General features: G+C 37.3%; 1 protein-coding gene across 1 annotated transcript; it reads right to left on the bottom strand.

Annotated features, from left to right (window-relative positions):
• Positions 1 to 2252: 2252 nt before the first annotated feature.
• On the bottom strand, positions 2253 to 13115 carry LOC127831876 (sperm axonemal maintenance protein CFAP97D1-like). The gene is made up of 5 exons (XM_052356954.1): positions 12573 to 13115; positions 12388 to 12458; positions 11676 to 11794; positions 6312 to 6435; positions 2253 to 4886 (listed from the first exon to the last, which is right to left on the bottom strand). Exons 1-5 carry the CDS (start codon positions 12673 to 12675, stop codon positions 4635 to 4637), a joined length of 669 nt encoding a protein of 222 aa, XP_052212914.1. The 5' UTR covers positions 12676 to 13115; the 3' UTR covers positions 2253 to 4634.
• Positions 13116 to 13809: the final 694 nt, after the last annotated feature.

Genomic DNA, 13809 nt, shown 5'->3' with positions numbered 1-13809 from the left:
TAGGTCACCAGGTCAAATCTTAGAAAAACCTTGTTACCATTTTAGAGGCCTTATTTACGACTGAATCTTGATAAAACTTGGTAAGAATGTTTATCATGACTAAATCAAGGTTGACTTTGATTCTGGGTCTTTGCTTTCAAAAGACTAGGTAATCAGGTGAAATCTTTGATTATTGTTTTACTACTCTAGCGCCCACTCTTGTGACTCAATCTTGATGAGACTTGCTGAGATTGTTTATCTTGACAATATCTGGGTCAAGTGTGAAGTCATGTCATTTAAAAACTAGGTCACTAGGCCAAATCTTAGAAGAAAAAAAATTCTATCTATTGAGAAAAACATTCATGACTCGATCTTGATAAAACAAGGCCAGAATATTAATCTAAATATTTTCTATGCAGATTTCAATCATGGTCATGTGCATCCAAAAACTATTTCACTTAGTCATCCACTTTAGAGGCCATGTTTATGATACAATCTTGATGAATCTTGGTCAGAAAATTTCACCTGCCTATACCTAGACTGTATTGAAATCTGGGTTGTGTGCTTAAAAAACACCATTTTCTTTCTTAACCCATTTAAGCCTATCTTCTAGAAGAAAAGGCCTTGGCAAACAGTGTAGACCCATCTGGGTCTGCGCTGTTTGCTTAAAAGAATTTCTGTAAGAAATATTCTAAATATTTAAATAAATATACTAGACATCCCTAATTTTGGAAATGAATCGATCGAATTTAGAAAGATGGGAGAGTCCACTAGGCATAAATGGGTTAAGATGCCACATTTGTAAATCAATCTTCTGTGCATATTGTGTATTTAGTGTTTTCAGACAATATCTGAAATGAGTACAAATATGGGTTGCATGCGTTACAACTACTAAATCCCCTGGTCAAATATAAAGAAATATTAATACCATAAAAAGGCACATTTATGTCACAATCTTTGTCTCAATCTTTATGAAACTTTAATCGAAAACTTATTTTGCAAATATTTAGGCTGAGGTGAATCTGGGTCACTCACATTTAAAATTTGGTCACCAGGACAAATCTGTAAAAAAAAATCTTACACTCTAGGGTCAACATTTATGATTAAATCTGAATAAAACTTGGTCAGCATGTTAATATTGACAATATTAAGGCCATGTTTGAATTTGGATCCAGCATGGTCAAAAACTAGATCACCAGCTCAAGTCTTCAACAAGTGGTTCCAGTGAGGTTAGGGGAGCATTCAAGGGTCATCATTGCTGTCTTTATGTTAATGAAAACATTTTTGTCAATTTAATTTTTGCTGCAATGTATTGTCAGAGGTATTTTCTTGTTTTCACATGCATATTTCATGAATATAGTATATTATTATTATTATTGTAAAATTTGCGTTTGCTATAAAAAACATAATAAGCAGTTGTTCTTATTTTTTATGTTTTTTAGACATTTAATTAAATATAAATAGTTAACATCATTTGCATTTGCCACAGGAGGTTAAATATGTTATTGTTCAATTTTCTTCATATTTTTGTATGAGATAATATTGTCATTATAGCAAAAAAAAAAATTTTTTTATTATTTTTTTATTAAGATTTGATTTTCCTCACACTATACCATACCATAACTATGCCATGTTAATTTCCCTCGACAATATCAAAATATTTATGAGCAAACGCAGTTTGGTTTCAATCAGCGTCGGAAGCACGACAGTTCTCATGAGCTTCCCAAAGCCAATTGTCACAAAAAAAATAAAAAAGGAGCATTTTGTATCTCGTTAGATCTATGTTACCGCACCACATATAGCCTTGAAATGTTGGCTATTGTCATAAGGAACACTGATTTTTATGCCCCCGAAGGAGGGCATATAGTGATCGGACTGTCTGTCTGTCCGTCACATTTTGCGTTTAGGTTTCGAAAAATGCTCATAAATTCTGTGTCGCTTCAGATAGCAACTTGATATTTGGCATGCATGTATATCTCATGGAGCTGCACATTTTGAGTGGTGAAAGGTCAAGGTCATCCTTCAAGGTCAAAATTTAAAAAAACAAATCTAAGGGAAGTAATAAGCTTTTAAGGGAGATAATTATCTGTACCTGCCAACTGATAAAAAAAATCAAAGCGGCGCAGTAGGAGGCATTGTGTTATTGACAAACACATCTCTTGTTTAATGTGTTATTTTTACGAAATATTCGTTGATTTTTAGTATTTCTGCGGCTTTAAAGTAGTTGTTAATTTGAAACTTTATTTCCTGTTGGCAAGGTTTACAAAGATCCATTTCAATTTTTAAGTTTTTATTGACATAATGTAAAGGAGAGACCGTCATTGGGAAATAGTCTTGACATTGAACACACCGTTAAATCGCCTCCAGCGACGACTGTGTATCAGACGACGACTGAGATACTGTATACATGTCGGTGGAAAGCGGAGTGTAAGTATTTCCCTATTCTTTATATTTTACGTTTTGGGTTGAGCAGGTTTAAGTGTGTTCTGTGAGTGCCTAAGTGAGAAGGACTTCGTGACCGTACTCCCTCCGTTCCTAGTTGCTTACTTTTCAATAAATCCGTCAGAATGTGGTAAAAATTCAAACAAAATTCACCACTCTCTCAGTCAAACTCTAGATTCAAAGGATTTAGACCAAAGATAAATATGAACAGTTTTATTGAAATCTTTAATCATTTGTCTTCGGTTATTCCAAATTACAGCGTCCCACATGAACAAACAACATTTTAATCAACATTTAAATTCGAGCGGGTTTTGAAAACGCCTCATGCTGACGGCCGTTACTAATTATTAGATGGTCATAATAACGGCTACGTAAATAAATTATGCTCATGTATTCGGCTGAGACAATGGCGAATGGCATGATGAGATGTGGACGTTATTCCCTGCTCAAAACTGTTAAATTGGTAATTGTACAATGTGTACATATAAACTAACCGATATCCAAAGATTGTGTCAAATCCTTACCTCCGAAGGGGTAATCACGTGATAATCAAGACGGCGACGTCCATGCCGTGACAGTCATTATCGCCGTTGTATACCTTTTATTACTTTTGTTTAATTTTTAAATGACGCTCCTTTTCCAGCCATATCAGTTATCATGTGATAAGCGTTTATTTCTTTTTAAATTCAGTATTTTTCTCGACTTTACTCCCGGCAAATTTGCTTAGTGGAGCTTTAATTTGGTCATCCCGCGAAGAAATTTCGCAGCGAGTATCATTTGCTATTATAAACAATATTGAACAATATCGCGCTCATTGTCTCTGTGAGTTACTTCTCCTTATTTTCCGGGTAGACATGCACGCGGTTTATACAACCACTGCGGTCATTCAGGATTTTATTTATGATGATTTGTATCCGAGATCCATTCCAAAGACGTTATGTTTTGTAATAATTAAAAACAATGTCCTTAACGATCTTCTCACACAGAGAAGTTTAAAACATAAATCAATGTAAAAGATTGGTGTTTTGCGTGTATTAAGTAGGAGCGGGTGATGTTTTATTACAAAGCTCTAGATAAAAAGCGCATTTCCACAGCAAACTTTCTAAATCGTAACCAAAATCCAATGGTGTGAATGCTATTTAGAATCAATTAGTTGTAACGATACTTATGAGTACTTAAAATAGTATGTAACAATGTTCTTGTAAAGACCCTTGTATTCCCATTATTTATAATAGTCATGCCTATTACCTGTATTTCGGTATAGCTCTATATCTTATGGCGCATTTCAGTGTTTTTCTGTTCCAATTGAAACACAGGATAACATAGACATAAATTAAGGTGAGAAACACTTGCAGCTAGGCCAGGACTAGAATCCTGAACACATGCATACATTTCAAATGATCTGCCGACTGCCGCTTACATCTTCTCATCTACCTCGTTTTTGCTCAATTTTGTCTATTATAGCAAATGGTTATTTTAATAACAGTTAGTTTTTTCCATACAAGTTCCATTGGGTAGAAAATATAAGTATGTTTTCCCCCGGCAACAAGATGAGAACACCAGTCGCTATAAGGATAAGACGCAATGTTTGGACAACGGTTAGTCTATATGTACACATTGTACAATTACCAATTTAACAGTTCTGAGCAGGGAATAACGTCCACATCTCATCATGCCATTTTTCATTGTTTCTACCGAAAACATAGAGGATATGAGCATAATTTTATTTTCGTAGCCGTTATCATGACCATTTAATAGTTAGTCACTGCCGTAAGCATGAGGCGTTTTTCAAAACCCACTCGAATTTAATCGTTGATAAAAAATATTGTTTGTTCATGTGGCATGCTGTTATTTGTAATTACCGAAGAACAATGATTAAAGATTTCAATGAAATGTTTTTCATATTTATCTTTGGCATAAATCCTGTGAAATTTGAATGATAGAGTGGTGAATTTTGTTTGATTTTTTACCACATTGTAACAGATTTTTTGAAAAGTAAGCAACTAGACAGGTAGGGATTACGTTCACAAAGACCTTCTTACATAGGCTCTCAAAGAACACACTCATACATGCTCAATCCAATACGTACAATTTAAAGAATAGGGAAATACTTACTCTCCGCTTTCCACCGACATGTATACAGTATCTCAGTCGTCGACTGATCCACAGTCGTCACTGGAGGCGATTGAACGATGTGTTGAACAAGCCTTTGGTTATTCAGATCGTCCCAATTGACACCAATTTTCATAGTAAAAGTTGTCGCTGCTACACTTTCGCTTGTCCCTTAAGTCTGGTAACCTAGGCAGCCAGATTGGTTTGACCACGTATGCCGTGTTGTTGTTGATGTCCGGAGTATTAATATCTTCCCATGTGTTGCCTGTTTCTGGCTTGTTGCTCACTATCGGTACAAGGGCGCTGCGGGGCGGGGGATATTTGGAGACATTGACGAGGTATTGTCGACTCTCCTGAATTTGAAGGTGTTGATTTAAATACTGAAGTGTGTTTTGGTCCAATAAATTGTATTTGGTTAGCCAATAACTTGCATAATTGGGGCTCGCACGTTTTCCATTAACGAAGATATAACATTTTATTGGCTCAAACTGGAACTGTGATGCTTAAAGTGGTCATGAAACAAGTGCAAATTAACTGCTACAAATTAAGCTCGTGGGAAAAATGTTTAATTTATCATTTGTATGCCCCCCTTCGAAGAAAAGGGGGTATGTTGCTTTGCTCATGTCGGTCTGTCGGTCGGTCTGTCGGTCCGTCCACCAGGTGGTTGTCAGACGATAACTCAAGAACGCTTGGGCCTAGGATCATGAAACTTCATAGGTACATTGATCATGACTCGCAGATGATCCCTATTGATTTTGAAGTCACTAGGTCAAAGGTCAAGGTCACGGTTACCCGAAATAGTAAAATGGTTTCCGGATGATAACTCAATAACGCTTAGGCCTAGGATCATGAAACTTGATAGGTAGATTGATCATGACTCGCAGATGACCCCTATTGATTTTCATGTCACTAGGTCAAAGGTCAAGGTCACAGTGAACGGAAATAGTAAAATGGTTTCCGGATGATAACTCAAGAACGCTTAGGCCTAGGATCATGAAACTTGATAGGTAGATTGGTCAGGACTCGCAGATGACCCCTAATGATTTTGAGGTCACTAGGTCAAAGGTCAATGTCACAGTGACCCGAAATAGTAAAATGGTTTCCGGATGATAACTCAAGAACGCTTAGGCCTAGGATCATGAAACTTGATAGGTAGATTGATCATGACTCGCAGATGACCCCTATTGATTTTCAGGTCACTAGGTCAAAGGTCAAGGTTACGATGACCCGAAATAGTAAAATGGTTTCCGGATGATAACTGAACAACGCTTATTCCTAGGATCATGAAACTTGGTAGGTAGATTGATCATGACTCGCAGATGACCCCTATTGATTTTCAGGTCACTAGGTCAAAGGTCAAGGTCACGGTGACCCGAAATAGTAAAATGGTGTCCGGATGATAACTCAAGAATGCTTATGGCTAGGATCATGAAACTTCATAGGTACATTGATCATGACTGGCAGATGACCCCTATTGATTTTCAGATCACTAGGTCAAAGGTCAAGGTCACAGTGACAAAAAACATATTCACACAATGGCTCTCACTACAACGGAGAGCCCATATGGGGGGCATGCATGTTTTACAAACAGCCCTTGTATATTCATTACATAAACTGTCATAATGGTATTTAACAGTAAATACTTGGATTTTAGGTAATATGCATTTGCATATACACTGGCCGAAATACAACGAAAACATTGTATAAACTTAAAAAACAACAGGAATTCATACATTTGTGTTAACGTGCGGTTTAGTTTAATTGCTGCCTTTCCTTACCTGCCATTCATTCAAAAAAGCCTGGTGGCTGTAGTTCGGATTTCGGACCAGAATGCGCTGCAACATCATGCTATTCTCCGCTGCAACTCGAGTCAATTCGCGTTTATGTTTGGCGCCATTTAAACTGAAAACGGAACACAATGAACAATTGTGAAACACGTGCACAATTAATTGTACACATTCATGCAATATTTTAAAATAAAAAGGTGATAATCAAACATTATCTGATAATTTCAAGTAAAAGTTTGGAGACTTATTAATATCCGAAATATTGTTTTACTCAGTCCATTTCACACGGTTTATTGAAAACATTGATCAGCCAGTGTAAATATGTATTTTTCTAAGAAGTAAACGTACATGCTTTTGAGATATCTTGTACATATCATACATTGTAATTATTTGATCAGGCCATATTTCCTTTATATTTACAAAAAAAAAAATTATTCTTAAATGTACGATGCAATTTGTTTAGGAGAAAGCGCAAAGTCCTTAGCTGAAAACAGTTATAGCACTTACAAGAGGTGTATTAATAGCGAACATCCATTAGTGTTCTAAAAGTTAATGTCTATAGCGACTATCTGTTACTGTTCTCAAGGTTAATGTCTCTAGCAACTATCCGTTACGTTCTAAAGGTTAATGTCTCTAGCGATTATCCGTTACTGTTCTTAAGGTTGATGTCTCTAGCGACTATCCGTTACTGTTTTAAAGGTTAATTTCTCTAGGGACTATCCGTTACTGTTCTCAAGTTTAATGTCTCTAGCGACTATCCGTTACTGTTCTAAAGGTTAATGTCTCTAGCGACTATCCGTTACTGTTCTAAAGGTTAATGTCTCTAGCGACTATCCGTTAGTGTTCTAAAGGTTAATGTCTCTAGCGACTATCCGTTAGTGTTCTAAAGGTAAATGTCTCTAGCGACTATCCGTTACTGTTCTAAAGGTTAATGTCTCTAGCAACTATCCGTTACTGTTCTAAAGGTTAATGTCTCTAGCGACTATCCGTTACTGTTCTAAAGGTTAATGTCTCTAGCGACTATCCGTTACTGTTCTAAAGGTTAATGTCTCTAGCGACTATCCATTACTGTTCAAAAGGAGCAACTATTCGTTACTGTTCTAAAGGTTAATGTCTCTAGCGACTATCCGTTACTGTTTTAAAGGTTAATTCTCGAGCAACTATCTGTTACTGTTCTAAAGGTAAATGTCTCTAGCGACTATCTGTTACTGTTCTAAAGGTTAATGTTTCTAGCGACTATCCATTACTGTTCAAAAGGAGCGACTATCCGTTAGTGTTCTAAAGGTTAATGTCTCAAGCGACTATCCGTTACTGTTCTAAAGGTAAATGTCTCTAGCGACAATCCGTTACTGTTCTAAAGGTTAATGTCTCTAGCGACTATCCGTTACTGTTCTAAAGGTTAATGTCTCTAGCGACTATCCTTTAGTGTTCTAAAGGTTAATGTCTCCAGCGACTATCCGTTAGTGTTCTAAAGGTTAATGTCTCTAGCGACTACCCATTAGTGTTCTAAAGGTTAATGTCTCTAGCGACTATCCATTAGTATTCTAAAGGTTAATGCCTCTAGCAACTACCCGTTAGTGTTCTAAAGGTTAATGTCTATAGCGACTATCCGTTACTGTTTTAAAGGTTAATGTCTCTAGTTGCTATCCGTTAGTTTTCTAAAGGTAAATGTCTCTAGCGACTATTGGGTACTGTTCTAAAGGTTAATGTCTCTAGCGACTACCCGTTAGTGTTCTTAAGGTTAATGTCTCTAGCGACTATATGTTACTGTTCTAAAGGTTAATGTCTCTGTCGACTATAGGTTACTGTTCTAAAGGTTAATGTGTCTAGCGACTATCCATTACTGTTCTAAAGGTTAATGTCTCTAGCGACTATCTGTTAGTGTTCTAAAGGTTAATGTCTCTAGCGAATATCCGTTAGTGTTCTAAATGTTAATGTCTCTAGCGACTATCCGTTACTGTTCTAAAGGTTAATGTCTCTAGCGACTATCCGTTACTGTTCTAAAGGTTAATGTCTCTAGCGACTGTCCGTAAGTGTTCTAAAGGTTAATATCTCTAGCGACTACCCGTTAGGGTTCTCATTGTTAATGTCTCTAGCAAATATCCGTTAGTGTTCTAAAGGTTAATGTCTCTAGCGGCTATCCGTTACTGTTCTAAAGGTTAATGTCTCTAGCGGCTTTCCGTTAGTGTTCTTAAGATTAATGTCTCTAGCGACTATCCGTTACTGTTCTAAAGGTTTATGTCTCTAGCGACTACCCGTTAGTGTTCTAAAGGTTAATGTCTCTAGCGACTATCCGTTACTGTTCTAAAGGTAAATGTCTCTAGCGACTATCCGTTACTGTTCTAAAGGTAAATGTCTCTAGCGACTATTGGGTACTGTTCTAAAGGTTAATGTCTCTAGCGGCTATCCGTTACTGTTCTAAAGGTTAATGTCTCTAGCGACTATCCGTTACTGTACTAAAGGTTAATGTCTCTAGCGACTATCCGTTACTGTACTAAAGGTTAATGTCTCTAGCGGCTATCTGTTACTGTTCTAAAAGTTAAAGTCTCTAGCGACTATCCGTTAGTGTTCTAAAGGTTAATGTCTCTAGCGGCTATCTGTTACTGTTGTAAAGGTTAATGTCTCTAGCGGCTTTCCGTTAGTGTTCTAAAAGTTAAAGTCTCTAGCGACTATCCGTTACTGTTCTAAAGGTTAATGTCTCTAGCGACTATCCGTTAGTGTTCTAAAGGTTAATGTCTCTAGCGACTATCCGTTAGTGTTCTAAAGGTTAATGTCTCTAGCGACTATCCGTTAGTGTTCTAAAGGTTAATGTCTCTAGCGACTATCCGTTACTGTTCTAAAGGTTAATGTCTCTAGCGGCTTTCCGTTACTGTACTAAAGGTTAATGTCTCTAGCGACTATCCGTTACTGTTCTAAAGGTTAATGTCTCTAGCGGCTTTCCGTTAGTGTTCTAAAGGTTAATGTCTCTAGCGGCTATTCGTTACTGTTCTAAAGGTTAATGTCTCTAGCGACTATCCGTTACTGTACTAAAGGTTAATGTCTCTAGCGACTATCCGTTACTGTTGTAAAGGTTAATGTCTCTAGCGGCTTTCCGTTAGTGTTCTAAAGGTTAATGTCTCTAGCGGCTATCCGTTACTGTTCTAAAGGTAAATGTCTCTAGCGACTATCCGTTACTGTTCTAAAGGTAAATGTCTCTAGCGACTATTGGGTACTGTTCTAAAGGTTAATGTCTCTAGCGACTATCCGTTACTGTTCTAAAGGTTAATGTCTGTAGCGGCTATCTGTTACTGTTCTAAAGGTTAATGTCTCTAGCGGCTATCTGTTACTGTTCTAAAGGTTAATGTCTCTAGCGGCTATCTGTTACTGTTCTAAAGGTTAATGTCTCTAGCGGCTTTCTGTTAGTGTTCTAAAAGTTAAAGTCTCTAGCGACTATCCGTTAGTGTTCTAAAGGTTAATGTCTCTAGCGGCTATCTGTTACTGTTCTAAAGGTTAATGTCTCTAGCGGCTTTCCGTTAGTGTTCTAAAAGTTAAAGTCTCTAGCGACTATCCGTTAGTGTTCTAAAGGTTAATGTCTCTAGCGGCTATCCGTTACTGTTGTAAAGGTTAATGTCTCTAGCGGCTATCTGTTACTGTTCTAAAGGTTAATGTCTCTAGCGGCTTTCCGTTAGTGTTCTAAAGGTTAATGTCTCTAGCGACTATCCGTTACTGTTGTAAAGGTAAATGTCTCTAGCGACTATTGGGTACTGTTCTAAAGGTTAATGTCTCTAGCGGCTTTCCGTTAGTGTTCTAAAGGTTAATGTCTCTAGCGACTATCCGTTACTGTTCTAAAGGTAAATGTCTCTAGCGACTATTGGGTACTGTTCTAAAGGTTAATGTCTCTAGCGACTATCCGTTACTGTTCTAAAGGTTAATGTCTCTAGCGGCTATCTGTTACTGTTCTAAAGGTTAATGTCTCTAGCGACTATCCGTTACTGTACTAAAGGTTAATGTCTCTAGCGACTATCCGTTACTGTTGTAAAGGTTAATGTCTCTAGCGGCTTTCCGTTAGTGTTCTAAAGGTTAATGTCTCTAGCGGCTATCCGTTACTGTTGTAAAGGTTAATGTCTCTAGCGGCTTTCCGTTAGTGTTCTAAAGGTTAATGTCTCTAGCGACTATCTGTTACTGTTGTAAAGGTTAATGTCTCTAGCGGCTTTCCGTTAGTGTTCTAAAGGTTAATGTCTCTAGCGACTATCCGTTACTGTTCTAAAGGTTAATGTCCCTATCGAATATCCGTTAGTGTTCTAAAGGTTAATGTCTCTAGCGAATATCCGTTACTGTTCTAAAGGTTAATGTCTCTAGCGGCTATACGTTAGTGTTCTAATGGTTAATGTCTTTAGCGAATATCCGTTAATGGTCCAAAGGATGGTGTGTCTAAGGCGAATATCCATTACTGTACTTACGGGTGGTATATCTTCAGCGAACATGAACGTTACTGCAATAAACGTACATTAGCACACTAAAAGATTGCTAGTATGTAGCCATTATGTATAGCGTTACTGCTTTAAAGCCAGATGCTATGTCCATTACAAATATCCGTTACTGCTCTAAAGCCATAAGTTGTTTACAGCTTATATTATTTTCTTCTCTTAAGATTGGTATGTCTATAGCGAATATCCGTTATTTGTCTAAATATTGGACTAGTTAAGCGAATATCCGCAACTGCGTTAAAGGAAGTATGTCAGTATCGAATATCCGTTACTGATATAAAGCCCGATGGTATGTCTTTAGAGGATTCGTTTCCGCACTAAAGCCGCGTATTTGGTTACCGGTAATAGCGAATATCCATGACTGCACCATATGGTTGCTGTATTAGTGAGTATCCGTTACTGCACTACAGTTGCTCTATAGAGAACATATATTTGTTTGCAATTAAAGTTGTTATGTCCTCAGCGAATGCTACTACACTACATGATGGTTTTCTAAAGTGAATATCCATTAATACTGCATAACACGGAGGTATATCAATAGCGATCGAAGTGTAATATAAGTTGCCAAACCGCGCTTAGCTAACGGTATACAATTATGGTCGCTTCACGATTTTTCTCGTACACCAAAGAAATGTCTTGTCATAGGGAATCCCGTATTCGACAAAATGTGAGTTGTCTGCGAGTGTTGAAGGATTACAACAATGTAAACGACATAAGCTCGAGTTCGTGTTGACAGAGGACAGAACATACTCAATCCACCCTCGAACATACTAAAAGACAAATCATCGACTGTCGTATGGACATTGTACCATCACTCACAGCTCAAAGTGCTAACTTGTGACATAGCGTATCAGCAGCTATGTCGCGCTGATATGGGTTACTACGCTACCTGATTGACTGATAGTTGTTCCTGTGATTCGTGTAGCCACCCGTCCGCATGATGTGATTCATCTTTTCCGACAGAAGCTTGTTGTCGCGCGAGATCGTGTGCGCGCGGTACGCTTCTTCCTATGGAATAGACACGCAACTGTCGAAATCCGTGGCTGACAACAAGCGGGTGTGAAGTATTACGTTTAACCCATTTATGCCTAGCGTCTAGAAAATAGGCCTTGGAAAACAGCGTAGTCCCAGATGAGACGCCGCATTATGCGGCGTCTCATCTGGGTCTACGTTGTTTGCTTTAAGGAATTTCTGTAAGAAATATTCTAAATAGACAAATAAATATACTAGACATCCCTAATTTTGAAATAAATTGATCCAGTTTAGAAGGATTCGGAGAGTCCACTAGGCGTAAATGGATTAACACAATTCTGTCAATATGTAGACATAAAATACGGTGCATTTTCGGAGTGTTCGTTCATTCTTGACTAGTATATTTTCTGCGACGTATAAAGTTCAAATTATCGTATGTGTGAAACTCTTAGAACTTTACTTGGTATTTGCAGAAAGTCACGAATAAGAAGCTTTAGGGCCTGAATGCCGTGAATAAATTTTGTATTTAAAGAATTATTACTTAAAAAAATACTTTTTTTTCTCTCGCATCACCTTCAGTACATACACAATTATACATTTTATGATAATTAATGTGCAGTAGTTCATACCTGATGTTTCTTAAGTTTGGTGTTAAGGTGCAGGTAAACTTTTGGGGATCTGTTATCAATCACTGCCTTAGCTAGAATATACAAGATAAATTTTGATGTTTCCATTTGATAGAAAATGTGCGACCGATTTACAAATTCAAATGCAGCTTTCATAGGTTGAAACCAAACAGGTCTACGTTCGTTACCTGCCGCGAGCTTTTTCCGGTGGATCATATAGCTGGATCGATCCCATTTTTGCTTCAAAAAAACGTTGGACACCGGAGTATAGGGCTGGTAAGCCCGGTGCATCGTGCCAACAAGGGCAGTCCGGACGCTGGTCACCGCTTGTTCTCGAAACACGGCAACAGTGGTCCCCCCACACACAAAACACCAAATCCCACGTCGATGTGCAATAAAGTTTTTGAAGTGACCAGTAAAGACAGAATTAACAGAAAACTAAGAAAGGTGTAAGACTAAGAGTATAATAAACAAGTTGACGTCAACGTCTAACTGATCTGACGTTTGAACAGTACGCCAAGACGCATCACGTTTGGTATGATTTAAGGTAGCGCGCTTGTAATGACTTCCCGCGATTTCTTTGAAGATAGAAAAGCTTGTTTTACCTATTTACTTATCGATAGCTAATTTAAGCTGGTAGTGATGTGAAATAGTCGTGTTCGAGTGGTTAAGGCTATAGCCGAAATAACTTTTGAGATCTTCCCGCGCAGGTTCGAATCCTGCCGACAACGCATATTTTTGCGACGCGTTTTATTTCTAACGTAATTTGATTTAATATAGCATATAAGCTATGTTTATTGATAAATATGTTGCAATTTGTATGCACATTCTTCGATTTTTTAGATTAAAACAACGTTATTGCTAAATTTGATGATTTACTGCTGAAAAACGAATCATGTATGTAACAGCATGTTGCATTTTTATTTCAAAATGTAAACGGTAAATCAGTCTATTTCTTGGTATATGTTTGCTGTATATAGTATATCTATAAAAACTAAGTTCAAAATATGACTTAAATGATACTATTTTGAATTTTATGACACTTTGTTTTTAACCAACCCAATTCTACTTGGCTGAAACCATTTACATTTCATGGCGCTCTTCCATAGATAACAAGTTATAAAACATAAATGTCTGAAAATAATACTTGTTTCATCTTGTTTAAACTTAAAACACATTTACTGCATCTTTACACACCGGCATGCCCATATTTGGAAATCTGGATGAATTATGGAACTTTCATATACCCCAGGGGTGCAAATAAAATGGACAAAAGCCGAGCGTAGGGGTGGTTTTGAAAAAATCATTTTCTTTTTAAAGCACGGAAAACCTAAAAATTTGCATGTAGTTCAGTGAAATGATGCTTAATAAGAAAATAATACATTATATTATATTTGGAAAGGTGCTCATTACAGGTGCGCTAAC

This window comes from Dreissena polymorpha, chromosome 1 (genome assembly GCF_020536995.1).
Source record: "Dreissena polymorpha isolate Duluth1 chromosome 1, UMN_Dpol_1.0, whole genome shotgun sequence".
In the NCBI taxonomy this organism is placed as follows: domain Eukaryota; kingdom Metazoa; phylum Mollusca; class Bivalvia; order Myida; family Dreissenidae; genus Dreissena; species Dreissena polymorpha.
This window is presented reverse-complemented; position numbering and strand designations above follow the sequence as displayed.